Source organism: Verruconis gallopava (genome assembly GCF_000836295.1).
Source record: "Verruconis gallopava strain CBS 43764 unplaced genomic scaffold supercont1.10, whole genome shotgun sequence".
In the NCBI taxonomy this organism is placed as follows: Eukaryota; Fungi; Ascomycota; class Dothideomycetes; order Venturiales; family Sympoventuriaceae; genus Verruconis; species Verruconis gallopava.
In genome coordinates, this window is record NW_015622146.1 from 117,000 (window position 1) to 142,792 (window position 25,793).

The window sequence follows — 25,793 nt, forward strand, 5'->3', positions numbered from 1 at the left end:
TTGCAAGTGACTTTTCAGTCCAAGCCGCATATGTCCATCCGATGACGAGGGTTCTCTTTGTCCAGCCACGAGCCCAATGGGCTGGCTTTTCGTGGGATCGCTTACGCATTCCCAAGCCAGGTACTTTTGGAGATGACCAACATGATGAAGCCACCTGCGAAACCTCATCCACAGAAAGTAAGGTCAGACGCAAGAATTTCGGCAGAAACCGAGAATAATCCACCCCCAACTCCCTTTATTGCCTTGCAAGCGTCTATTCGATAACCTGAGCGTAAAGCATTTAATTGCATCTTGAAAATACAGTGTTTCGCTATGCTATGGCTTGCGTGTGCAATTAGACATTTCACAAAAACCGTACAACGGGCACTATCCGATACCAGCAGATATAATGTGCCATCCGATACCCATACAGGTGATAAGAATTTTACAATCTTCAAATGGCGAGTCTTTTGCCTCACTGACATCTAGTACCTCCGATTCGTCGCACTTGCATATTGGTCGTACCTGGACATGAAGGCAGCATTCGGTCTCGCCATTGCTGCTGCCGCCGCGGGTCCCAACGCTGCTCCCAACGGCGTGGGGGGAAAGCTCTCACTGGGCGTCTCCGGTGCTATTTCGCCACCGTTGGGGGCGGCAATCACCTGCTCTCGCCCTGGAAGCACACTCGTGTCCATCGCCAAATGCATCCACTGGGGGCTTGCTTTGAGGTACTTTGAGAACTCCTTAATCGGAACGTGTATCATTTGCATGTATTTAGGAATCATCCCTGGCATTCCCTTCCACAAACCTGCTCGTCGGATCGAGGATACAGTGGCACAGAAGTCACCCCAGAACGAGATCATGAATCGAATGTATTCTTGAAGCTGCTGCATTTCGTTGAACTCTTTGGCAGTCGGGGCGAGTGGAAGGTATTCTACGACCTTTTCGACCATTGCAAGGGTCTTCGTTAGTGATTCGGCGGTCTCATGCCACATCCTTAATGCCATTGGCGTGTTACCAGGAGCGCCGGGATTTGCTTGCACCTGTTGATCTTTGTCTTGAATGCACTCCGTTAGGAATTTGAGCGCAGAATACTCAGGGCTTAAGCAAGCCTGTATGACTCTGTTGAGCAGGCTGAGCAGTCTCGTATATTGAAGATCCTGGACTTCTGTTCGTCGAGCGTCCTCAGGGTCGACCATACGATTACTCCACGAGCTAAAAGGAGGCTCACTTGCCGTCGGCGAGGACGCAAAGCTCATTGAGCTGGGGAAGTCGACGACGGAACTGCTTGCGCTTAGACCAACTGGTGACTGCGTGGCACTCTGCACTGGACGGACGGCCAGAGAGACAGCCGTATTAACTGACGGGTTTCCAAGTGAAGATGCATTCGTACTAATGGCTCCCATCGAGGGAGCATAATGCCGACGAGCTACCACACTTGCTTGAGATGCTTCAAGCTTTTGAAAGAATTCAGATGGTAAGAGGGCCCTTGCCTTCATCATCACCACACGAGCACTGATCAGCTGATACTGTGCAGTTGCAATGCATGATGCTAGATCCGTGTTGTCGCCCAAAGCGATGGAAACGGTGAGAAGCTTCGTGATGACATCGTCCGTTACCACCTTCGAGAGTGTGTCTTGCAGTAGTGCTCGGGATACCCCTGTGAGATCAAACACTTGCAGCAGTGTGCTTGAGATCGATCTCCCTATGAGGTTCATCTGCCTTGGTGTCTGGGTGATGGGCAGCAGCAAGCGTCGATCTTCTAGGCTTCGTAGTGCGTTTCGCAATGATCTTAGGAGAGAATCAACTCGTGTGAGTTGCGCTTCGCCCCATTCTCCGTTGACGACGCTTCCTCGAATGTATTCTAGAATTTTGATGAACGCTAGCAGGGCCCTCGACCCGTGAACGATGGCTTTTGTCCATAATGAGATGATTCGGGCAGAGTCTATGGACCTTGAAAGATTCGGCTGAAATTGGGTAACGACATTTCCACCCTGGCCCATGAGAATGGCTGTCATACCTGATCCATCAGAGCTGTCTGGTGAAGTCATCAAGGTAGATGAATCAGATAGCTTTGCGGAACTGGGGGGTAGCCTCGGTGTTATTATAGCATGAGAGCGATGATCTGATCGAAGCGTCGAACCGGTGAGCTGATTGGAGTAGTCGGAAGGAGTCTGGCGTTCAAATGAAGAGTTTGGAGACCATAATATTGGCGCGTCCGTACTGGCGTTGAGTCCTCGCTGACTGCGGCTGACGCCTCGAACAGATAAATCCGATCGCATCTGATGCTTCGATGGAATAGAAGGAACGGGAGGCGCGTCTGGAGGTGAAGTCACGGCCTGGTCGATGTCGTCTCTGCTGGCCTTGACTGGATAGCGTCCAGAACCCTTGCGTGGTGCTGGTCGAGGTGTTTTGGCGGGGTCAAAACTGTTGATATGTTAGTCAACATATGATCAGAACAGCTTGTCGCCATACTCGGTGTCAAGATCTTTGCTGGATGCACCTCGCTTGCTCGCTTTGTAGAGGCTTCGTTTGATCTTGCCAGTTACAATCGCCTCTAGCTCTCCGGGCGCTGTGGGCTTCGGCTGCAGTGAATCCATGGAGTACGACTCCGGAGGGGGGAAAACCAGCGGATTGTCATCAAATTTGAGCAACTGAAGCCTACTAAGTTCACATAGCCTTATCGGAAGCCTCTCGATACGGTTGCGCGAGATGGCAAGTACTTTTAATGATGTCAAGTTTCCGATTTCCTCGGGAAGAACCTTGATGCGGTTTCGGCTCAGGTCCAGAATCTCCAAAGATTCGAGTTGTAGGATCTAGGAAACATTGGCAATAAGCATCGAACGGTACCGAGAACAGCTTACCGCTTTGGGCACGTCTTTGAGTGCGTTGTACCGTACATTGAGGTAGCGGAGCCGTCGACAGTCGGCCAGCTTCAGAGGGAAAGAAGTAAGCCGATTGTGGGATATTGCAAGCCTGGCACGGATCAGACATTAAGGCTACCAAGCACAATTCCGTGTTTTGCAGGAATGATGGGTAGGCCGAGCACAGCAGATGCCGGTCACGTTATTTGGCCCGACTCACCTCTCGATCTCGACCTTCATGATCTCAATCGCTTCCTCGGGCAGCTCCACGATGTTTTTGTGCGTCAGATCGACGGTGACGCCGTTCTGCTGGAGCTCAACATTCGTCGGCCCATCGTCGGCCTTCCTCGCGTCTTCATGACTGGCCTCGATGGCGGCCCTGACCCAGGCGATGACCTCTTCGCTCGAGGCCTCCTTCAAGGGCACGGAGCCCGGAGCAAGCTCCACACTCATGGCGACAGGAGCGCTGCGTGATGCTCGCTACCGCACAAGCATCGTCGACGGCTTGGTGTCTTCGGTCTACGGGCAGGAAAGAGGAACATGCGAGAATACGCTGGCTGGAGCAAGGGCCACAAGGAGTGTGAACTTTTTGAAACTTTCGCGCCCAATCCGGCTCGCGCTTACGCTGTGGCTTGCTTAGCGCCACGTCTCCTAACGTTTCTTCCAACGTCAACCCGCCCTGCTGTCGCGCTCTCCAAAGACGCTGCTCATCTGTCACACAAGCCTCGATTTGGACGCACGAGCCCGAGAACAAGTCACCAGCCTTTGCGTTGCCTATCACGCCCATTGCGGCTCGGTTCCAGGCGTGCGAGACCAGCCCTGTAGCCGGCAAGCCTTGGCTCGCGCTGCGCTGCGCCATGCACAGCTCGTCCTGTCTTTGCTTACGAAACTACCCTCTGCACTCGTCGAACGCGCTCAGAACACGTGGAACCTACGCTGGAGTACGGCTTGGGTACGAACTGCACAGAGACTTCAACGGAAATCAGTTTTTTCCAAGATGCGATTCGTATTTTTTTGGGATCCAAAAGGAGGCGCGAGCTCACAGTCTTGGCGCTCTTCATCCAGCCTCTCCCCTGCATCTGGAAGTTCCGGAAGATTGGTGGAAGATTATTTTTTTTAATTATTGCAGGTGGCATGTCTGCTCCGGTCGCGAGCATAAATTGCCCGCGATCGTCATCAGACTGATGTGCCCGGAGGCGTGCCATTTGATTGTTCGTGATATATACCTTCGACGGCGAATTACGGAACGCGCAGCTTGCCAAATAACCCGTCCGTACGGTGACGTATCATCTGGCGCAGCAGTTCCTTTCCACCGCCACCCTTCGGTCCTCCTTCAACAGTGAACTCAGACGTGTAAATCTTTCTGCCCTTATCAAAGCTGCCTTTGCTTTCGTCTGCTTCGCGTTGCACAACAAACTGAAGAGGGCGAGCGGAATCAATGCCTTCCTGCGTGTCGACAGGGATGAGGAGACTGAGATCGTTTTGAACGGAAAGTTCGAAGTAGTCGCCCTCGATCCTATGTTCTGTCCAATTCTCATACATGATGCGCTTCGTTTCGGTGGCACTGGTGACCTTGGAATACGTCGTGACATCCCACAACCGTCCCAATACTTGACTCCGTAGCAAGATATCCTCTATTGACGGCTTTTCATCCCATTTCAGCTGTCGATCTTCAGGTCTGATTTTAGGGGCCGCAGCGATGCCCATATTCCCAGTCAAAGTGCGAATCTGCTCCTCTGAAAGCGTCACCGGTTGGATAGGGTCTACGAAGAGCTTGTTTCGGAGCGTATGAAGCAGGAGTTCAGCCCCCAGTGGCGCAAGCACGTCTCGCAGCTCCAGAGTTGAGCTTCCCTTAGCTACAGGGACACCAGGAAATGGCGACTGGTTTATTACGACGCCATGATCAAATTTTGTCGGATGCAGCGTTTGGACGGACACTCCGGTCCATTTTCGGTGTTGCAACAAAGTGTGCTGCAAAGGTGCGGCGCCCCGAAGACTGCGTGCCCGTCAGATTCATGCCCGTGCTTCGAGTCTTATCCAAAACGTTTCACATACTCAGGTAGCATGGAGGGATGAACATTTAACCCGCCATATCTCGCAGCCTCCAGAATGCGACGGGGTACCATCAGCCCAAACGAGACAGCAATGACAAGATTGATGTCAAGAGGAGCTTGCCAATGCCTGAAAGTGTCTATTTCATGGAGCCGAAGGCCAAGATCTTGCGCTACAGCCCGGATCGGAGCTATTGTTTCTGCTTAACATTCGAACGCCATTATGACCAATTTCCAGTGTGCTTACGATGGGTGATAGTCTTTAGGCCTCTCCCAGTACGCTTCCCGGGTCGACAAACGACTTCAATAGAGTCTATGTCGGCCGGCGAACCATCCACCATTTCTTGGTGTAGCGCCCGTAGCGAAGCGACGCTGAAGTCATCGGATCCGCAGAACAGCACGCGTAGGCGATCGCATGTCTTTTGCCGTAATGTTGCGACATGAAAACATCGATTCACGCGTCTAGCGGGTACGGATGCAATGGATCTGAGCTGTATAGATGAGAAGATCATAGCATGATGCAGATTTTACAATAGTAGAGAGGATGTAAGACAACTGTCCTAGTTTAAGGAAATCTTAAAGTAATGATGCCGAATGCGGTTAGTGCTGAAGAGTTACAGTTCGTATCTACGCACGTGGTAATGTAGTAGAAAAATAAACCAAAGAATTTTGTACGAAACCATTTACGGCTTATTAAAGCTACATTGCAGCTAATGAAAGATCGCAAAAGGATAAATATGCCATGTTAGCTTGACCGGCCGTCTACATGCTGCGCCGAAGTCGACTTCTATACAACAAATCCAACGTGATTTAATTGGCACAGTCTCATTACGAAAGCGATCGAGAAGCAAAATAGCCGCTCAGACTTCTTCGAAATAGTTACATCAATCATCCACCCCTATTCCTGCAGCATCAATCTGCTCCTGCGTGAGGACCTCCTCGTCATCCGCGAGTCCGTCTTCTGCTGAATACAGTTCGTCATCAATGCTCATTGTACCCACTAATCCTCTTCCTCGACCCAGAGCCTCTTGTTCCCGCGCTACCATCATTTCTGCAATCTCTCTTTTCGCCTGCTCCTTTCTCTCTTTCTCCAGATTTGCTTCTTCGATTGCACGATCAGCAAGCTCCTTGCAGCCTTCAAAATGAGATGCCATACGACAGCGGGAGATGTAGTCGTTGAGAACCTCGTCATCCGCAGCACTATCTTTCGCTATGGGCTCGGCAAGATCTCTGCTAGGAAACCGCCATCCTAGAGACTCCCATTTTGCGCCGGCACCCACTACATCGGCCGGCGCTGGAATTGTGTAGGCTGGAGCAGATTCCCAAATATCTATATCAAGCACCTTAGCACACACGTCAGTCAAAAAGGTTGTGCAAGATCTCACCTTCCAATGCCCCATTCCTTAACGTCTGAAACAATAGGGTCTCACCAAGGCCTTCTATCACCTCCTTATCCCTCTTCCCTTTGGTTGCGTGCACTTTCATCCAATCGTCCCTCACAAACAACCTCTTCCAAATGAGGCCCCTCAACATTTCGCCCTTTGCTGTGTCTCTACCCTCGCAGTATCCACTTGCATGCAATACCTTACAAGCCCATAAGAACTCCCTGCCATGTATACTTTTTGCTGGCTCAGGAGACTCGACGCTGTCCATCAATGTAAGAACATCGATGAGCATTTCCGGGCTGAGAACCTTCTGTTGATTGAGGTCGCTAAACCCTTGTCGAAGAAGCTCCTCGTTGGCAGGACGGTCATGAATCGCATGCTTACCGAAAGATTCCATAGCCATATCGACTGAAGCCTTCTCATCGATACCGAGTTTAAGCTGCGGATGTACGTGATTGAAGAGTGCGGTTTGAGCACTATTGAGGATTCGTTCCCTCTCCAAACGATCCCAAAATGAAACTGCGTAGTCGTCGCCATCCAGGGTCGACTTGTCGCTGCGACTCTGTGCAGCCATATAAGCTAGCTTCGCCAATGAGACTTCCGCAGTTTTAGCCCAAATATTCGGCTCCCGTTCATGAGCAACCTTCAAGAGAGCTTCACCCGCGCCCAGAAAATTTTCTTCATTTGTAACTTCGTTGATCCACGCCAACTTCCCGTACTCTGGTCGTGAACGTAAAAACATTGTAAGCTCTTTCTGCTTCCCAAAGTCCCGTTGCAGAAGGTCCGCCAGCCGTCCATTATTGATTTGCGCGGTGAAAAAAGCATGTGCGAATTTTTCACCATACGTATTGAAGTACTTCTCGAGTCTTTCATACATCTCTTTCTTCTTTCTCTCTTTGAGTGCACGTTCCTGCTGACTTTCTTTTCCCAACTCATCCGGATCACTCAGGTACTCAATCTCCGCCACACAAAGTTGCACTAGGCCGTCCATATCGTGCAGCTTCTCTGCGATGCTCATGCCATCAAATCCACGACCTAGTTCTGCCAGACCAAGCAGCATTTCTGGTCGTATCGTATTTTCAAATGCATATTGTAGCCTTATGCCATTTGCACGTTCATCTTCATCAGCTCGAGACTGGAGCCAGAGTGCGCGCTCAGAGTGGGTCAAGCAAGTGAGAAAAACAAGGTAGTGCTGGTGCTTGCGAAGATTTGACAGTAATGCGGTGTTGATTCCGGAAGCCTTGTCTTGTGCCTCTTCGCTCAAATCAACAAGTAGTTTGTTGGTCTGGGCAACGTAGCCTCCCAGGTGAGTGCATATATTTTTCTCCGCGGTCCACGGCTCGGGAAGTTCGTGATAAGCTTCTATGTCACGTAGCACGCCATCCTCAACCACTTCATCCTGAAGGCCATACATGCTCAACTTGTGCTGTCGAAAGTCGTATGCAGTGTGCAGCAAGGTCTTGATAACATCTTGGGCCTCTGAGATGAACTGCACTAGCAAGTTCCACTTGCCCTTCTGTAGTGCATGTTCATTCAGAATGACACTCTCCATCGTAACCAAGATTTTGCTAATTCGATCCACGTCATGTTCGAACCAATATCTGACTGCGTCAACTTCACCTTTTTTAGGATCTGCTTCACCTCGGGACTTCTCGTTGATAGCTGCGACCCAAAGTGGAAACAAGATCTTCTCATCGCCCTCCTTATCGCTCAACCACCTCTCATAAACTTTCCACAATTGTGAGGCGGCCTCCAGCTTTTCCGCATCCCATAACAAGCGCCATTTCGTAGCTCGCGATATGGGGGAGTATTTGTTGAGCACAAAAGAGATTAATCGTTGTAGCTGTCCTACACGTGTATGAATCTGGTTTTCCGTGCTTGACTCTGCCGTGGGTATATTGCTATTGTTTGAAGTCAATATTTCGTGACTCAACTCAAGTGCTGCACGTTCAACATCCTTTTGTTCAAAGTTGAAGCTCCCACCCTGGCTAAAATCAAGTATCGGCTGGGCATTCTTTCCGAAGAACACCTCTTGCTCAATCTTGGATTTCGGACTGATAGTTTGTTTGCTCGCCTCTGTAGGTGGTTCCTTGGCCACCATGCGAATAGCACCGGCAGATTTGGTAAAGAGCAGAAGCCCCGAAGTACCCCCTTTCTCAGCATGATTGCAATGCTCGGCAGCGGAGGCAACGATTTCGGCTCCAAGATTGTACTGAAAGTACACGATGTCCTGATAGACGTTATTCACAACATTGTCGCGAGGCGCGCTCACCACCTTCTCCAGTGAAACGACAATGACTGCGTTCGGCATTACAATAAATGCAGAGTGTCCTGGATCTGGTATGATGAGACTAAATGAAGTGGATTTGATGGCGGTGGGAACCTTGAAAACGGTGATCGGAGTGATTCTGGTTATTTCAAGTCGACCAGAACCGATGTTAAGATGGATAAGTGAGAAATTTGTTACGCCCTTCTCGCTGAAGCTGACAAGAACTACTGTTTCAAGTGCAAAGTTTGCGTCTTGCTGGCGAGCAAGAGCGGAGCTCGGTTTCGAAATCATAGTGAAATCAATGACAGTGATAGAAGTTTTCGCGTCCTTCTCGATCACATCATTGTCTTCCAAGGCACTCCTCAGTTCGTTTGAAATGTCGAATTGATGCTTGAAGGCCGCAGAACCATCATATTCGACATCCCAAACCTTTAACAAACCTTCCTGGGTTAACGCAATTGTCTCAAAACGATTATTCCTTGCTCTTGTTCTAACTGCAGCAACAGTGTTACGCCAGGCACCTCTCAGCGTAGCTCTAAAGCTGCCAAACCAGCTGCCCTGGTTCTGACTGTCGTTGCTGAGCATAGACACCTCAACCGCTGGACGGCTATTGCGATCTTGGAGGCTAAGATACGCCAGCCTTCCGCTGCTCAGGACTAGAACGTATCCCCCATGCTCGACTTTGACCATTCTTTCAACAAGCTCTCCGCTCATCAATTTGATATGGCCCTCATTAACCTTCAAAGCCCGTGAATACGTCTGATATGCGGTCGCATTATCGGTACTCTCCCAGTACCAAACCTTTCCGGTATTAGGACATACCACAACCAGGCCCGAGTCTGTGGATGCAGCGGTAGCACTTTTGGGCACGACGGCCGCCAGTGGTATTGACTTGAGCGTTTCTGGTAGGCGAACGGTAGTGGGTACAGGAGATGTGATTGTCGAGTTGTAGTCCCATATAAGCACATTACTGAACGTTGCGACGACAACTTCATGTAGCGACTGTGAGAGCGATTGGAAAAATGCGCGAAATGGCACTGTGTCTTTGCGTATGTTGTCTGGTAGACCAGGTAATTGCTTGATCGTGTACTGTTCCGTCTTGCTCTGTGGATGAGTTGTCAGTAGAGACGTCTCCTCTCTATTGAATGAACAGCATACCAAAATCTGGCCGCCCTCTGGCTTGGCCTGTTTGTACGAATTGCTTGACTGTCTCTTCACCCTTCCTACAGCAAGTGCTTGATGGCTTACCCTCCTTTCACCACCAGTTTTTGTCAAATACCCATTTGTAACTTCATCACCGTTTGTGACCGTGGTAAATATCTCCTCACTGATCTTGCTGCGTTTCCGGGGTTGCGGCACCTTCTCAGTTTCTCCGCTGTTTCTGGTCTTTCGCTTGGGAAGCCGAACAGAATCTCTGCCCGCTCTCATGGCTCGAGTCTGTGACGATGCGGCCGGCGAAGCCATATTTGGACGATATGTCCGTAAATGCGCGGCGTCAGCGAGCGGGACGTCGATGTGAGCTCGGTACGTCGACCGCTAGGTGGTGTTTGTCGCGCTGAACAACAAATCAGTGCATTCGTCTGCGACGCCCAAGCAGTACCTAGCTACTGTCCAAAAATGGACTAGCCAATCCGATCATTCTCCAGGTACCAGAGCCAAGACTATGAGCATGTCCTCATCTTCAACACTCTTCACAGAATCCATTTGAATCCCCGTCATTTCGTGTGGCTTGCTGTGTTAATAATTGATTTCGGTGCACATTAAAAGAGATGAGTGGCTCAAACACTTTGATTGTACTTCTTGTACCTCTATCTAATTCTAATAGGACGAGGGTGGCCTCACTCGTTGATGCAAACCTTAGCAGACCGAAAACCTGCAGGAATGCTTCCAAAGGTTGAGCATATTGTCGTCATCATAGAAAAAGCTAGCAACATACGCAAATTACGCGACAATGGCGATTGGCGAGGTCGGTCTCCTTCAGCGTACGAATCTCCGTTTCATATGGGTCGCTGATGCAGTGTTGACATGTGCAGAACCTTTCACGCACAGCTTTGTCAGCAATGCATTTAACATGTCTTTCAAGTCATTGATGATCTCTGTGGTGATGCATCGTCCTTCTCCTTGTCTGACCCGTTCACACTGTTCGCATGGCGCTTTCTCCATTCCTTCTTTGCTTTTCGCCTACTCCTGCAACAACATAGAAGACTCATTTGTATCAAGAAGCTGAACAGCGAAAACCCCGCAGCTATCCACATAAATGCGAACATCTCGCTTCCAATATTGGCGCCAATGTTGAGGTTTGTTTGAGCACGCGCGGCATTCCGGAAGATCACGAATATCACAGTGCCGAGGATGGCGGCAACGGTAGTGACAAGCGCGCTAAGGAAGCTGAAGATGGCGATTGGGAGACTTAAAAGTTTCGAGTAGAGGGCGAGGGGAGTAATGAAAATCATTACGAAGTCCAAGACAACGGCTGTGAGAAAGAGGCCGAACATCCATTGTGAGGCTGTCTTCAAGATGTGTAAGACATTTTGGATCTCAGTAGGAAAGGCGACTAGTAGCAGCTGTAAGTATGATCTGCACCATTTTTTCGGTTGAGAACGTACTTGTTGCGCCGGAGAGCAGTTCGCTCTGTATCACAGCGATGGGATTGAACCAGAAAAGCGTCTTGGGCTTCGAGCACTCGACGATGCCTTCACCATTATTCGCCGCGCAGTAATTCCACAGACCAACCTGGTAGTAATCGTGTAGACCCAATGTCTGCGCTATGGTATTGATCAGACTATAGTTAGGTACACTCGTGGGAATGATGTTGCTAAGATCTAATTTGATAAAGTAAACGTTCGGAAGTCGACTGTGTAACGTTAAGATAACGTCTCACTTCCAGGGCAATTCGTAGAGCATTACCTAGAGGATGTGGTTCCCAGTTCACACAGGATCAGGAAGACAACTGATATAACAAGGGAGAAGGAGGAAATGATTGCCCATCTTTTTCTGGTTCTGGTTTCTCTGTGTAGTAGGGACTTTTCCATATCGTTTGTCCTTTCGGCGTTCGAGGCCGTGGTACGACGATTAAAGGAAAGAGTGCTAAAATTGACAACACCGAAGAAGAGACAATGAAGAGAATCAACGCTTATGATTGCGTAGCAGCCATGGTGCGAGTGGTGAGCAGAATTCGTAACGAATATTGGTGAAGTAAGAACGACTACGTAAACATCCAGCGGCGAGGAACAGAATTCGTCTACGGTAGCTTCCCAGTTGTTGTCCTCTGCTCTCCCTCCTCCCCAAAAAAACAGAGCACACTACGTCTGCTTGTGGCAATGCAGATCACCACTTGCGTCAAGTTCATGCTTTTGGCCGCGTTGGCCAGCAGCTGTGACCGTCGTCACTAAAAGCAACGAGTAAGTGTGGACCCTCGAACGTCATACTGCACAGCCCAACAGCTCCACTCCCAAAGTCTAACTTATCTGTTTAACACCAAACAGGAAGAGCCGCGTCCAGTACTTGCAATAGGACAGCCAATTAAGCCATCAACAGGATGTTTTGATGTATTGGACTTTGCTTGGACCCTGGAATGCGATCCGATGGCTTCCGCCAGGCGATGCAGATCGCGTGTCTCTCACAACGTGGTTGAATGCCGATCGAACGAGCAGCCAAGGACGTTTCTCTGTCAATTTACCGTACGTCACGGACTTATTGTCAATGATTTTCAGGAAGCGGCGTCCGATCTTTCTTAGTCTGTAGAAACTACACTGTTCATCTGCATTTTCACGTGAGTGCATCATTGTTTTCAGACACCCTTCCGCCGCCCAACCGCCTCCAAACACTGATTTCGTTATCTGAGTATGTGTATTTGAATAATTCTTTTTGCACCCATCGATCGCTTGGTTTGGAAAAGGGTCTTCGGCCAGACTTCAAAATGAGGATACGGACGCTATTATCAGCGGTATATCTGCCCCTGCTCGTCGCATCCCAAAGTGAGACTTCGCAGCCCGGAACTCAGACGACGGGAGCGTCTTCTTCAGCTACTGGGCCAGCAATTGGCGACGTCGCTCAGACGACAAACCTAACATACATTTCCTACACTTCTACTATAACGCTGAGCAGCACGGGTGCAAGTTCGACTGGAAATGCAACAGCGAACCAGACCGAGCTTATAGGCACAACATCTACGACCAATGGGACTGCCTCCGGAACTTCGTCATCTGCAAGGCCCACGAATACTCAACCATGCAATGGCTACGTTGAGTTCTGTGATAGATCGTACTCCAATATCACGTACGTGGCTGCCCACAACTTCCCTTTTATCAAGAAGAACAATGCGGCTCGAAACCAGGATTACGGGATCATTGACCAACTGAACGATGGTATTCGCATGTTGCAGGCGCAGGCACACTGGGAAAATGAAACCATGTACTATTGTCACACTTCATGCGACCTTCTGAACGCCGGCACAGTCCAGGCGCAATTCGAGAAGCTTGTGACGTGGCTGGAACAGAACCCGTTCGAGGTGGTTACCATCCTCATGGGCAACTATGACCTAACCGATGTCACAAACTTTGTGCCGGCTATTCAGAATTCAGGACTCGAGAAATACCTGTACACGCCTCCGCAGATTCCCATGGGCATCAACGACTGGCCGACTACATCCGAGCTCATCATCAACCAAAAGCGGGTCATCTTCTTCATGGACTACCAGGCGAACCAGACCGTCGTGCCTTACATTCTTGATGAATTTTCGCAGATGTGGGAGACGCCGTTCTCGCCGACGAATCCTGACTTCCCTTGCACAGTCAACCGACCGCCAAACTTGAATCGCAACCAGAGCCTGGAAAGAATGTACCTTGCGAACCACAATCTCAACGTAGACATTTCGGATCTGGGCATCAATATCCTAGTGCCAAATGTGGCTGCAATTAATCAGACCAACGCCGTAAGCGGGAACTCAAGCTTAGGTCTTGCGGCCGAAACTTGTACTTGTGAGTCTTCTTTCGCATGCAATCCTGTTTCATTTTCAACACGCTCTGACGAAAACAGCGGACTGGGGCCGCCCGCCAAACTTCTTGCTCGTTGACTTTTATGACAAGGGCAACTTCCCTGGCTCCGTTTTCCAAGTCGCTGCCACGATGAACAATGTTACCTACAAAGGGAAGTGTTGTGGAGGCAGCACATCTGGAGCCCTTGGCCGAGCCTTCAGTTCGTTGCACTTGGTATTCAGCGTTGGGATTGTGATTTTGTGTCTGTGTCTATAAGTAGGGGAGAGGAACCCGTGGCTTTTACTTGTACCTTGCGGATTAGCTCTGAACGACGTGACCTTTTCAGCGGCATTGGGCGGTGTTTGACAAAGTTCAAGTAATGAGAAAAGTTATTGAAGAAATTTGCGGCCCGAGGAGGGCCGATCACAGCTTTTTCACAATCACGCGCTCGATGGCATCGCGTAGAGGAAATGAAGACGACATCTCATCCATCGTCGCTCTCGTCCTGTTGCTCGTCTCGAACAAACCAATGCCCGCACGAGTAGAACAAGTTCAGAGGCATGGCAGGTCATGGCTCAGACCTCGGAACGAGCCAATGGCCGAATGGCAAAACAGGATTATCTAAGCAGGTCCAAAGAGGCATAAACGCGGAGAACGCGTGACGAGCGGCGGACGGAGTATAGTCCAGGCTTAAAAGGCACCGGAGGCCTCCAGTCATCGTACGCCCGTGTCGCTTTTCTCATCGCTCCCCGTCCCTGATCCATCCGCCATTTCCGCGGGTGCTGGCGACGGAGTCTTTCTGCAGATGATTACAATCAGCTCTCGTTCTAGAAGACGCTCTCTAGTGTCAGGGACGACGCATTCCGAAAAGTGGAGCCACGCCACCGCTCTCAGCGCCGAGTGTGATTGGTACGTCGCTATCATACGATGGAGACACGAGCTTCGCCGAAACACGATATCGCGTCGGCGAGGGCATCAGATTGCCGGATCCAGCTCGTTTTCGAGCCGTTCGCGCGCACGCAGGTCGCTTTCAGGAGTCTGCTGACCGATCTCTGACTTGGCCGGTGTCTCGATGGACCCTGTTGATCTGGTAACGAAAAATTTCCAGCGTAGCTAGCTCGGAATCACAGTGTACATACATTATTGGGCTTGTCACCCTCTTCCGAAAGCTTTCCGAACGCTCATTTCTGTTGATAGCTGGCATCCTTGACCTTCGACGACATTCTTTCTGTCCTGCTTCATCCAGACATCTTTGTCCTTGCTTCCGGCACCGTGCTTGTTGCCTTTGCCATTCTGACCTTGCGCCAAGTCACCTGCGAAGACACTTCTCTTTAATTATTTCTGTCCGAAACCTCACATCGGCTGCATCCTTACGCTGTCATCTTGTCCCTCGCGCCCCACGACGACGGTAATTTACCATGGCCACCGCAGCGGCAGCTCGGTCTTTTGCTCGCAACTCTCTGCGAACTTCGACGTCCGCCTTCCAGACTGCCACTCGTGCAAGCAGCTCCCGCTTCGCACCCGTTGCCCGCCAGGCGTTTCGTCAGCAATCCCGTCGCGGCTACGCTTCTGAGGCAAGCCCCAAGTCTGGCAGCAACGCTTGGATCTACGGCTTAGTCGGCGCAGGTGCCGTCGGAGGTGGTGCCTACTACCTCTACACGCAGAATGCCTCCACCGTAGAAAAGGGTCCGTTCGTGCCGCAGTTCGAGGACTACCAGAAGGTCTACAATGCGATCGCGAAGAAGCTGGAAGATGAGGACGACTACGACGATGGCAGCTACGGCCCTGTTCTTTTGCGACTTGCATGGCATGCAAGCGGCACCTACGATGCCGAGACGAAGACAGGCGGCAGCAATGGCGCTACCATGCGCTTCGCACCAGAGAAAGATCATGGTGCCAACGCTGGCCTAGCCGCGGCCCGTGATTTCCTCGAGCCGATCAAGGAGCAGTTCCCTTGGATTTCGTACTCCGATCTGTGGATTTTGGCCGGCGTCTGCGCCATCCAGGAGATGCAAGGCCCGACCATTCCTTTCCGACCTGGTCGTGCTGACCGCGACGTGTCGTTCTGCACTCCCGATGGTCGTCTTCCGGACGCGAGCAAGGATCAGAACCACATCCGCGCCATCTTCGGCCGCATGGGCTTCAACGACCAGGAGATGGTCGCTCTGTGTGGCGCCCACGCCCTTGGTCGCTGCCACACCGACCGCTCCGGCTACGACGGCCCCTGGACGTTCTCTCCAACCGTGTTGACAAACGATTACTTCAGGCTCCTTCTGGAGGAGAAGTGGCAATGGAAACGCTGGAACGGTCCGAAGCAGTACGAGGACAAGAAGACCAAGTCGCTCATGATGCTACCAACGGACATGGCGCTCGTCCAGGACAAGAAGTTCCGATCTGTGGTCGAGAAGTACGCAAACGACAACGAGGCCTTCTTCCAGGATTTCTCAAAAGCCGTGACCAAGCTTTTCGAGCTTGGCGTGCCGTTCACGACGAGCGAGGAGGAACGCATGAGATTTAAGACGCTGGCGGAACAGAACCCGTAGGGAGCTGCGTGAGTTTGCCCATGGCGCGCTTTGGTTTTTTTCTGTACTTTGGAAGTTTATCGCACGACGGTTTCTCCACTGGCCCCTCCAAAAATAATACTCGCGGCATGAGTTCGAGACTGGTTGTCATTTCCTACTGATCCGAATCCTGAGCAAGGAGTAGTATATCCACATTTGTAGACTTTAGAAATCGCGTTGGCATCAAATATTCACACTTCATTCTAAGAAAAAAAAAACCAAAACAATATTTCCACGTTTCTTATTTTTTTTTTCCTCGTCATGACCAAATGCCAATTGAGACGACGGAAAGAGCTTGGAACGGAAAGCCATTTCATTAGTGTATTATCAACATGAAGTCCTTGCAATTGAATCCTGAATCGCCAGCGACGATATCATCCGCGAATGAATACCTCCACAAACAATCTTCTCTCTTGTGACAAAGGAAATCAAAAGGGCAAAGTACAATTAAAGGGTATGTGCGCCAATAAAGCTCTAGGCCCTCTGGCTGACAATCGAAGATAAAATGTCTAATGACTTACATATTTAAGCCCTGAAGGGAAGGTGAATGCCGAGCCTGCTTTCCGTCTTGTTCAGATTGGGCAAAGCAAGGTTGTCGAGGAGGGGCAAGCCAAGGCCACCATCAGCACGCTTCTTGGTCTTTCGAGCCCTCTTGTTGCTGCCGCTCTTCTGAGTGTCGCCTGTGTTGTCCAAAATGCCAAGAGCGCTTTCGGCCTTCTTCAAGTCTGGCAGTTGTGCTTTGTCAAGCAGGGGCAGACCGAGGCCATCACGCTTTGTCTTCTTGAGACCCGCGATACCGGCGGAACCGGTAGCGCCGCCTGTGCCTTGGCTTGTCGCATCTGATGCGGCACCTTCGAGCGCGCCAGCCAACCTCTTGACGCCGTCTAGGGCAGAGTTGTCACCGATAGATGGCAGAGCAAGGCCGCGCTTCTTGACCCTTCGATCATCCTTGATGCCAAATGCAGCTTCTGTGCCGCTCAAGTCCGGCAGAGCGCTCTCGTCGATAAGGGGTATCTTCGGGAGTTGTCGCTTGTTCTGTTTTCCAAGTCCTAGTGCGTTCTCTGTGTTGTCCAGGTTGGGCAGATCCTGTTCGTTGACCAGTGGAAAGTCTGCCGAGCTGAGTTGGCGGCGTCTGCGAGAGCGGCGGGAGCTGCCCTCCAAACCAAACGCCTTCAGGGTTGGATCCAGATCGGGGAGCTCATCTGTGTTCAAAAGAGGTAGCTTAGCACCACGAAATTGGCGCTTGTCGAGTCCAACAGCCTTTTCTGCGTTGCCCAGATCCGGAAGGTCTTTGTTGTCCACCAGCGGTATCTTGCTGGGGACCACCCGAGCCGTGTCAATGCCCAAGGCTCCCTCCGTGTTCTTCAGGTCGGGAAGCTCATCGTTGTTGACCAAAGGCACGTGATCAGGTAACTGACGCTTCTTAACGGGAAGGGGAAGGCCATTTGCAACGCTTTGAAGTGCCTGCAGACCTGGCAATCCGACGCCGCCCAGTGGCCCTTGACGCTTGGCGAGACCGAGAGCACCTTCAGCATTTCGAAGGTTGGGGATGTCAGCGTCCTCCACGACAGGAACTTTCGAGGCGGCGCCCAGGCCGATGAGGGCGAAGGTGAAGAGCTTCTTGTGCATCTTGGCTGATGTTGGCACGGAAGAGCTCTGTGACGACGTGTTTGACCAGATGTTTGAGGATTAGAAGTTGGAAATCTGGACCGAGAGTCTTGCGAGCCCAGCGTTATATGTCGGTGGGGAGATTTGTCTCCCATCGAATCGTCCATGGTTGTCCCTTCTAACAGAGCGGTAGGTGCTCTCTGATCTGCGCTTCGAGGACGGTGACACTTATGAGATCGCTGCTGAACTGTCACAGCTTTCATTTCGTAACCTGGTCGTTTCCGGAATTGAGTCACGTATGCGCCATTGTTGGGCGACGCGTGAAGAAGACATCGCGTATTTTTGCCAAGTGCGCGTAGCTTTTGAAGAGATCCTGCGAGGCTCCATTAGGTACACTTTATCGTTGTTGATTAACGTCCTTTTGTTAACCCGTTAGTGCTCATCGCAACGTTCCTTGTTTTTGTTGTTTGTTCGCGGTCAAAGTAGCCTGATGCTGATGGTGTGTTGATCCATTTCAGCGCAGAATGACAGATCACATTTTCCCAGCTGTCATCTTACGGTCCTGACGCTATGACTTTAGGCTAACCGCGTTACACGTGTCTCTCAAGATGTCCGGAATACTGTTGATGAGGAGAGGCAATAAGCATTATGTGGATACATGAGTTATGACGATATGTTCCTGAATTGAGAGGCGGCCGAATAGGGGCATTGGTCCGCGCTCATGATATTCCCCAGACAATGAAATTTAAAGGCGTGACATTGCGCTCGCTTACGGACGCGAATTCAGTCTTGATGAAGGAATATTCCGTCAGTCTGCTCGCTCTACGAGCTAGAAAACAAGCCACTTGATTTACTTTCATACACATGCTCGTTTTTAATCAAAGACATGCACGCAAGGGGAAACCAGCACACGCGCTTGCCGTCAAGACTGTGCGTTCGACATGTTACAATATCTCATCTGTATCCAGTGTGAATAGGAGATCTCTAAGAGAGCGCAGATTGAAAAGGTTTTTTTTTTCTTTTTTTTCAAAAAAAAAATATCAATGTCATACGAGAGAAGTAGTGATTGTTCTGACAACGGTCGGGTTTACGAATTCTCGGTTCCTCTTTTCCTTGTTCAGAAGAGGGAGCCTGGAGACGTTCTTTTCTCAAAAGCGGTTCTATCGTCTTTGAAAAACGTACTATAAAGAGCGTCCTTAGAAAACTAGATCTGAATAGATGTCAGGACATCGAAACAAATCTCGGTTGCTTTTCGGCAAAGTTACCTCCAAGCCCCACATCCATACCCCAGCACAAGCTGAGTTGCCGAATAACACCGCAGACGACATGCAGTAGAGAATATTTCTAGGTTCGTAGCAGTAAATCATAGCCAGAAAGGAAAATGATTTAGTGGAGAAGGCGAGAACAAAAAAAGACCAAAGATCGAAAGTCACGGTTCAATCGAATCGCCATGGCTGCACAAGAAGTTCCCATTCCGTTCGCTGAACCGCCTTGGATTCAAGGCTTGCCTTCTCCGTACTACAACGACAGCCATCGCCAATGGCAGAAGGACGTGCGGGCATGGCTCAAGGAACGCTTCACAGACCACACCATGGAGTGGGAAGAGGCCGGTACGGTGCCCGAACATGTGTTTAAGGACTTCTTCAAGGAGAACATGCTCATTCCTTACATGCCTGCTCCGCTGCCGGTGCAGATGCTCAAGAGTCTGGGCATCCACAAGATCCTGAACCTCAAGGTCGAAGACTTTGACTACACGCATTTCGCCATCTACGTCTCGGAGATGAAGAAGTCGGGCCTCGGCGGCCCGGCGTCGTCGTTGAGCGCGGGCGTGGCGTACGGCATTCCGCCCATCATCAAGTACGGCAGCAAGCAGCTGCAAGATCGATTCCTACCCGCGCTGCTCAAGGGCGAGAAGAGGATCTGCCTAGCCATCACGGAGCCCGGCGCGGGCTCGGACGTGGCCAACATCTCGACCACGGCCAAGAAGACGGCTGACGGCAAGTACTACACCATCAACGGCAGCAAGAAGTGGATCACCAACGGCATCTGGAGCCACTACACCACCATGGCCGTGCGAACCGGCGGTCCTGGACGGGACGGCCTCTCACTCGTGGTGGTGCCTCTTCTAGGCCATCCTGGCGTGACCATGCGGCGGCTAAAGACAAGCGGTGCAGTGTCTGGAGGTACGACGTACATTGAACTGGACGATGTGAAGGTGCCGGTCGAGAACCTCATCGGCGAGGAGGGCGCAGGCATGAAGTACATCATGACCAACTTCAATCACGGTAAGGACGAACAGCCGAGATTCGGGAGCAGCGTCATCTGTACTGACTTTTGCGATTCTTTCCAGAGCGTCTTACCATCTGTGTTGGGACCACTCGTGCCGCCCGAGTTGCGCTGTCGGCCGCCTTCGAGTACGTTATGAAGCGGGAGGCGTTCGGCAAACCGCTGATCGATCAGCCGGTGGTGAGGCACCGTCTTGCGAAGTGCGGAGCCGAAGTCGAGGCCTTGGACGCCTGGGTTCAGCAGTTCGTGTATCAGGTAACGCACCTGAAGAAGGAAGTGGCGGACGTGGAGCTGGGAGGCTTGACAGCTATGTGCAAGGCAAAGGCGGGCATGGTCCTGGATGAGGTTGCGCGCACGGCAGTTCTCCTGTTTGGCGGCAACGGCTTCACGAGGTCGGGCATGGGCGAGCTGGTGGAGAAGATCTATAGGGAAGTACCAGGCTCGAGAATACCGGGCGGCAGCGAGGACGTCATGTTGGATCTCTCCATCAGACAGCTGGTGAAAAACTACAAGGCCAAGACAAGGGCACTACAAAGCGCCTCCGGATCGAAGCTGTAAAGATGAGACGTATCTAGCTCAAAGTCCGACTAATAAAGAAAAATGCTTTCTCGCATGTCGCGGGCGCGTTTCTCCGAAGCGCACAGGTGATCCGTATAGCTTCGTTTCTGTAATGAGCTGTCTTTGGGCTTGCCAACGTGCTATTGGTTAAAGAACGGCGTTGACCTTAGGTCCTCAGCTGCATCAAAGGAACATACTTTGAAATGCCTTCTCGAATGACATCTTTGGCCGCAGAACGCCAATGTTATCCTTGCTTGGACCATGAGTTTTGCGGGATTCCGCATTCTGTTCCTTTCCGGAGGCGAGCGCAAAGGCGTTGTGTGATTCGACTTCCGGACAGTTGCTTCCAGCGTCATGTGAGAGCGGTCTCGGCGACACGAGTTCAACAGCGGATTGGCAAAATCATGTTGCTCCCGGCTACTGAGGCACCGTTTAGAGTTTGAAGTAATCGCATATGGGACTGCGCACTTTCAGATCATTTTCCCGCAACGGTACGCGTGATTGCAGTTCGAATACTTTGGATACGGACAAGGAGACGAACACGGACCATCAGTCGGAAGGCATTGACAAATCGCCAACACGGAGATGACTTGAGACGAGGATGCTGGTCTACCTTTTTCTTTCTTTTGCAAGGTTCCCCGAGACTTGGCAACACATGGGCAAATCAGCTATAGGAAGCATGAAAGGCCATGTCGTAAGCAGCTTGGTTCGCTCAAAAACGAGAGCACTCGACGCTGACGACTGTTGTCGCCTCCCGAGAGAAGGAGGACTCCGTGCTCTGGAAGGTCTGCTGGAAGACAGCCTGAGCAGTAGATGGCCCTAATACTCACGAGCTCGTTGTTCGAATCAACGTGAGCCAGTCGAGTGTCATGGCTGCGAGCCACCAAAGCGGCACTGGCGTCAAGAGTTCACGAACGTATGACACGCGGTCATTGTTGTGTTTGACAAGTCTTACACGTTGGAACTGACTTTGGCATCGCCATCTGACATCTCCTAGCACATGGTAGCAGACGAATGGCCTGGTCTTGGCCGCCATAGCGTGGAAGACCGCAACTGGCCGAAGTGGCACCGCGAAGGTTCAAACCTTAGGCAACAGGCCGAATTTCAGTGGACACTTGACTAGTTCGTGGTGGGTTGATGCAGCGAAAATGACCGTGCAAAATTTTCACGTTCCATGCACAGCTGTTGAGGATGGTCTTCGTTTGCTAGTGAGTCACCCGGTCTCTTTTGGGGGTTGAGTCTTTGCCCAAAACCCATCGGCGAACCAGCGACGAGCAGCGAGTGGTAGGTTGGGATCTGCCAGACAGGGTGGACAGAAATCTCGCATGTCCGACTGGATGAAAAGACGCCGGGGAGGTTTTTGGTGCCACGCAAGCTGGCGTAGAAATCACAAGTGCTTTGCCGCGGAACCTCGTGGCAGAAGATGGGAGAGCGTGTTGGCGGCTCTGACCCCCTACAGCGCAGAGGGTGGCGCGGAGACCTCCGCAGGTACGGGCGCAGGACGATAGCGGGTGGTGGGCGGTGGGTACGCGAAGCTACAGCAGCCTATTGGCAGCCCGTGTGCGCGGCCCACGTAAGAAAAGGCAGCATACAGGAGCTGATGCGCTGCAAAGCTGGCCATTCCGTCGTGGTCGACGGCCAGCCCTCCTTTCGCAGCGGTGCTCCTCCTGTGTCAATGCCACGGGGCGAGCATGCGGTGGAGGCTGTGAAGTTTCAAACCAGCGCAGCGAAACAAACGTCGATCTCCGGGATGCTGCCCCTGGAGGCGTTGAGATTTGCTCGGGAGTACCTGACGCTAGTCCCCTTTGGACACGCGATCTCGCCCGCCTGCGTCCGATCCGCACGACGTGTTTCGCAACGGAAGGGGGCGCGAGAAGGGAGCGACGCGGGAGGCGGAAGGGGCCCCAAGGAAGAATCTGTCGAACGATTGCGACTCGCGAGAAGGACAAGGCGATGCCGCTTCGCCGCAGGCACGAATAATGGGCTGCCGAAAGGCCCATCCTCCTTGCGTCAGCACCCGGAGCCTGTGCCCTGGCGACCCGAGCAGATCTAGCGTGCCGGGCTCGTGACGAGAAGAGAAGAACGAAAGGCTCCCTTTCTCCCGCAGAGTCAGGCTCGCGTGAGTCCGGACCGCGGCCGACGGGAAAACAGCGCGGGAGTGTGTCGTGGTCCCTCGCGCAAAAGTTTGGTTTGCATTACGGAAGGACCTGGCATCTGCACGCACACTAGCATGAGCCATTTCCGCACGGTGGAGCCTCGAGGCACTGGCGGCCCAAGCATCCACGACAGGCGCAAGCAGTGCAGATGCTGTGACGCGCGCCGCCATTGGCCCACACGAGCGCAGGCGGACCCTCCCAGCAGCCTCCCAGCCGCTGTGGTGCGTCGGCCATCCTCGTCACCCTCCGGCCCCGTCTGCTCCTTGGACCTCCCCCCCCAAACTCCGCCTGTCTTTTTCTTCTCGTCTGTCCCGCTGCCTACTCCACTCACTACTGCGCTCTTTTGCCTCTCGCTTTGGTTCTTGCTCGTTTCTGGTTCTTTGAATGCGGCCGGTCCCTCACATCTGAATAGCCTCAGCATCCCATCCTTTTGCGCGCCCTGCTTTCCTTATAAGTACAGGCTCGAGGTCTCCCACCGCCCCGTCCATTCTCTGCAACCACCACACTCCTTGCGCCGCGTTCGTTCTTCGCTGTCCATTCTCTCAGCAAGGCGAACTTTTGCACACACACACAGTCTTTTCCAAGGCAAACCACTCATTTCGAGAAAGTATCTTTCCCCTTGATTGCGAGTCGATCAAGCCCATACTCTCGACGAGATCAGTCACGAAATCCAACCACAGATACCCACGGCAAAATCCAAAAACCCAACCGCTTCGACAGCGCCCCACTAGCTTTTGCAACTAAACGCTGCACATTCTAGAAACGAGAATCCATATCCAAAATGAAGAGCTTCGCCATCTTCGCTCTCAGCGCCACTGCGCTCGCCGCACCCGCCTATCACAAGCGCGACTACGTTTACGACACCGTCATCGAGAGCGTGTATGAGACCGTGTACACGACCACTACTCTGTGGGTTGATCCCACGCAAACTCCGGTATCTAGCGCTGCGGCTTTCTATGAGCAGCCCCAGGCCGCCCCAACCTCAAGCAGTGCAGCACCAGCCGTCGCCGTGAACACGCCGGCAGCAGCTGCTGCCGCTCAAGTTCAACCGGAGCAAGCTTCCCAGGTCACCACCTCTGCTGTCTACGTTGCTCCTACAGAGGCGCCGGCGCAAACTTCAACCACGTCAGCCGCAGCCGTAGTCTCACAGCAGACCTATGTTCCACAGGCACCAGCTACCACCACTACGGCTAGCACCCAAACTGGCACCTCAAGCGGCGGCGGAGCGATGCACACCGGTGACATGACGTACTATGACGTTTCCGTTGGCACCGGGTCCTGCGGCACAACGGCCTCCAACTCTGAGTTCGTCGTCGCGCTGTCTCATTTGGACATGAACAATGGCGTCAACCCGAACGCGAACCCACTGTGCGGCCAGAAGATCAACATCTACTACAACGGTGCCACTCACCAGGCCACCATCTTCGATACGTGTCCTACCTGCGCGGAAGGCAGCATTGACGTGACCCAAAGTTTGTTTGAAGCCGTTGCTCCGAATGGCGACGGCCGCGTCCACGACGTCACCTGGAGCCTCGCATAAATGCTCTCTCCACCAGGTAGTGGAAAGCATGTATGCATGCCATTGCCAGATGGCAACATTTCTACGAAGCGCAAGCGCGTGGAATTGAGGCAGGCCTCAGTCAATCTTTGTTTTTTAACGACCTAACCTTCTCGTGGCTTTGTTTTGAAGATCATTCTTTTCCGGGTATCTTAGCAACGGCCATGGAAGCAGCCACAAATGCTTTCGCTACGACAATCCGCGTACCATCAGCACCACGGCGTTTACCTCTCCCTTCACGTTCTGGGCAGCCCCAGAGCAAAAAACAAGAACATGGGCGTTTGGGTGAGACGAAACAGATAACAAAAGCGAAATTCCTTCAGCATCCAGCGTTCTGCATGTCCGGCATCTTGATGATGCTGTTCATCCATCTTCATTGGGGCTGGCGAAGAAAAGCGCATCAAGCACGGCCTTTCTTGCCGCGCTTGCAATTCAAGTGTACATATTTAGCCACCAGAATGGTGAAATGGTAAAAGTCTTCTTCCCACTTGATAACCGTTCTTTTTCTTTCTCTCTCGTGCTCCTTACACAGCGATTCTTGCCGTGACTTTGCCTTTGCAATCACGTGGACGGGACGAAAAGCACCTGAACGACCTGTTGTCACGTCTCGGACACGTGTTCACGCCCTTCGCGTTGGCATCCTTCCCCATCTTCCAATCTCTTTGTTGCGACTCATGGGCGTTTCGAAGCTTTGAAAAGTAAAAGTATGGACCAAGCTGGAGTGCATCAGCGCCGTAAGGCATGCTATTGTATCGGGGAGTAGGCCCCGTCTATTTTTTTTAAGTCACCTTTTCTCTCACAGGATCAGTCGTTGAAATGACGACCAGGCTCTCACTCTCTTTCTCACTGTTTTTTTTTTATTTATTTATTTATTTTTTTTTTCAAGATTTATGCAATCTGACTACGGCGACCATGGAGAAATGAGGACGTACACCTTATGAGGCAAATGAACTCGCCGCCGCGTCTCCCTCTGCAAGAGCGCGTCGAATGACTCCGGTAGATTCTGCGTGAGCGCTCCCAGCTCGTGCGCTCCTCGGCTTCCCCTCGTCGAACTCGACTGAATGAGGATACAAGAGACTCACCGTACGGAAAAGGCGTGCAGCACGCCGGTCCCTCATCCACCTCAAAGAAGAGGGAGGGGGGGGGGGGGGGGGTGTAGTGCTCCCAGCAACGCGAGAGTGTTCACGTCATCGTTTGGCGACGAATCCTGCTCCTGCCACTTGCTTTGGGATTGAATTTTTCAAAGTTTTAATTAACTAATTAATTATTTACCTTTCTTCCCCCCCCCCTTTCCCTTTCCTTTTACACTAGGAGAAGGTAGATTGGGTTTTACGCCAAAAGAAAAAGTTCGTTCGCAATGTGTGCCTACTCCCCGAGCGCAATTCCCTGTTCCTTCTCCCCCTCGCTGGCCGCTCGGGTTCACTTGGTCGAGTCTCCGGAAATCGGAATGCTTTGCTCACTTCTTCGCCGTTTATGTATGTGTGCGATTTGTCTTTTGTGTGCGTGTTTTCCCTTTTTATTTTTTTTCTGTTTTCCTCATTG

At 51.7% G+C, this 25,793-nt stretch overlaps 8 protein-coding genes across 9 annotated transcripts; 3 read left to right on the forward strand and 5 right to left on the reverse strand.

Annotated features, from left to right (window-relative positions):
• Positions 1 to 256: 256 nt before the first annotated feature.
• On the reverse strand, positions 257 to 3,390 carry PV09_03686. 2 transcript variants are annotated; one of them, XM_016356914.1, is made up of 4 exons: positions 3,064 to 3,390; positions 2,844 to 2,955; positions 2,455 to 2,795; positions 257 to 2,406 (listed from the first exon to the last, which is right to left on the reverse strand). In XM_016356914.1, the coding sequence occupies exons 1-4, from the start codon at positions 3,294 to 3,296 to the stop codon at positions 465 to 467; spliced, it is 2,628 nt and encodes an 875-aa protein (XP_016215003.1). In that variant the 5' UTR covers positions 3,297 to 3,390; the 3' UTR covers positions 257 to 464. The 2 variants fall into 2 exon arrangements, with proteins under 2 accessions (XP_016215003.1, XP_016215004.1); XM_016356915.1 differs by having other exon boundaries at positions 2,844 to 3,390.
• Positions 3,391 to 3,904: 514 nt separating this feature from the next.
• Positions 3,905 to 5,445, reverse strand: PV09_03687 (uncharacterized protein). Its single transcript, XM_016356916.1, has 3 exons — positions 5,142 to 5,445; positions 4,899 to 5,085; positions 3,905 to 4,839 (listed from the first exon to the last, which is right to left on the reverse strand). The coding sequence occupies exons 1-3, from the start codon at positions 5,404 to 5,406 to the stop codon at positions 4,083 to 4,085; spliced, it is 1,209 nt and encodes a 402-aa protein (XP_016215005.1). The 5' UTR covers positions 5,407 to 5,445; the 3' UTR covers positions 3,905 to 4,082.
• Positions 5,446 to 5,633: 188 nt separating this feature from the next.
• PV09_03688 (uncharacterized protein) lies at positions 5,634 to 10,098 on the reverse strand. The gene is made up of 3 exons (XM_016356917.1): positions 9,707 to 10,098; positions 6,280 to 9,652; positions 5,634 to 6,224 (listed from the first exon to the last, which is right to left on the reverse strand). Exons 1-3 carry the CDS (start codon positions 10,010 to 10,012, stop codon positions 5,779 to 5,781), a joined length of 4,125 nt encoding a protein of 1,374 aa, XP_016215006.1. The 5' UTR covers positions 10,013 to 10,098; the 3' UTR covers positions 5,634 to 5,778.
• A 224-nt stretch (positions 10,099 to 10,322) lies between these two features.
• PV09_03689 (uncharacterized protein) lies at positions 10,323 to 11,892 on the reverse strand. Its single transcript, XM_016356918.1, has 3 exons — positions 11,456 to 11,892; positions 11,155 to 11,402; positions 10,323 to 11,102 (listed from the first exon to the last, which is right to left on the reverse strand). Exons 1-3 carry the CDS (start codon positions 11,578 to 11,580, stop codon positions 10,627 to 10,629), a joined length of 849 nt encoding a protein of 282 aa, XP_016215007.1. The 5' UTR covers positions 11,581 to 11,892; the 3' UTR covers positions 10,323 to 10,626.
• A 307-nt stretch (positions 11,893 to 12,199) lies between these two features.
• PV09_03690 (uncharacterized protein) lies at positions 12,200 to 14,092 on the forward strand. The gene is made up of 2 exons (XM_016356919.1): positions 12,200 to 13,527; positions 13,586 to 14,092. Exons 1-2 carry the CDS (start codon positions 12,468 to 12,470, stop codon positions 13,798 to 13,800), a joined length of 1,275 nt encoding a protein of 424 aa, XP_016215008.1. The 5' UTR covers positions 12,200 to 12,467; the 3' UTR covers positions 13,801 to 14,092.
• A 180-nt stretch (positions 14,093 to 14,272) lies between these two features.
• On the forward strand, positions 14,273 to 16,427 carry PV09_03691 (cytochrome c peroxidase, mitochondrial). Its single transcript, XM_016356920.1, has one exon. It carries the CDS (start codon positions 14,943 to 14,945, stop codon positions 16,065 to 16,067), a length of 1,125 nt encoding a protein of 374 aa, XP_016215009.1. The 5' UTR covers positions 14,273 to 14,942; the 3' UTR covers positions 16,068 to 16,427.
• A 4-nt stretch (positions 16,428 to 16,431) lies between these two features.
• Positions 16,432 to 18,123, reverse strand: PV09_03692 (uncharacterized protein). Its single transcript, XM_016356921.1, has one exon. The coding sequence runs from the start codon at positions 17,712 to 17,714 to the stop codon at positions 16,611 to 16,613; it is 1,104 nt and encodes a 367-aa protein (XP_016215010.1). The 5' UTR covers positions 17,715 to 18,123; the 3' UTR covers positions 16,432 to 16,610.
• Positions 18,124 to 22,972: 4,849 nt separating this feature from the next.
• PV09_03693 (uncharacterized protein) lies at positions 22,973 to 24,738 on the forward strand. Its single transcript, XM_016356922.1, has one exon. It carries the CDS (start codon positions 23,475 to 23,477, stop codon positions 24,231 to 24,233), a length of 759 nt encoding a protein of 252 aa, XP_016215011.1. The 5' UTR covers positions 22,973 to 23,474; the 3' UTR covers positions 24,234 to 24,738.
• Positions 24,739 to 25,793: the final 1,055 nt, after the last annotated feature.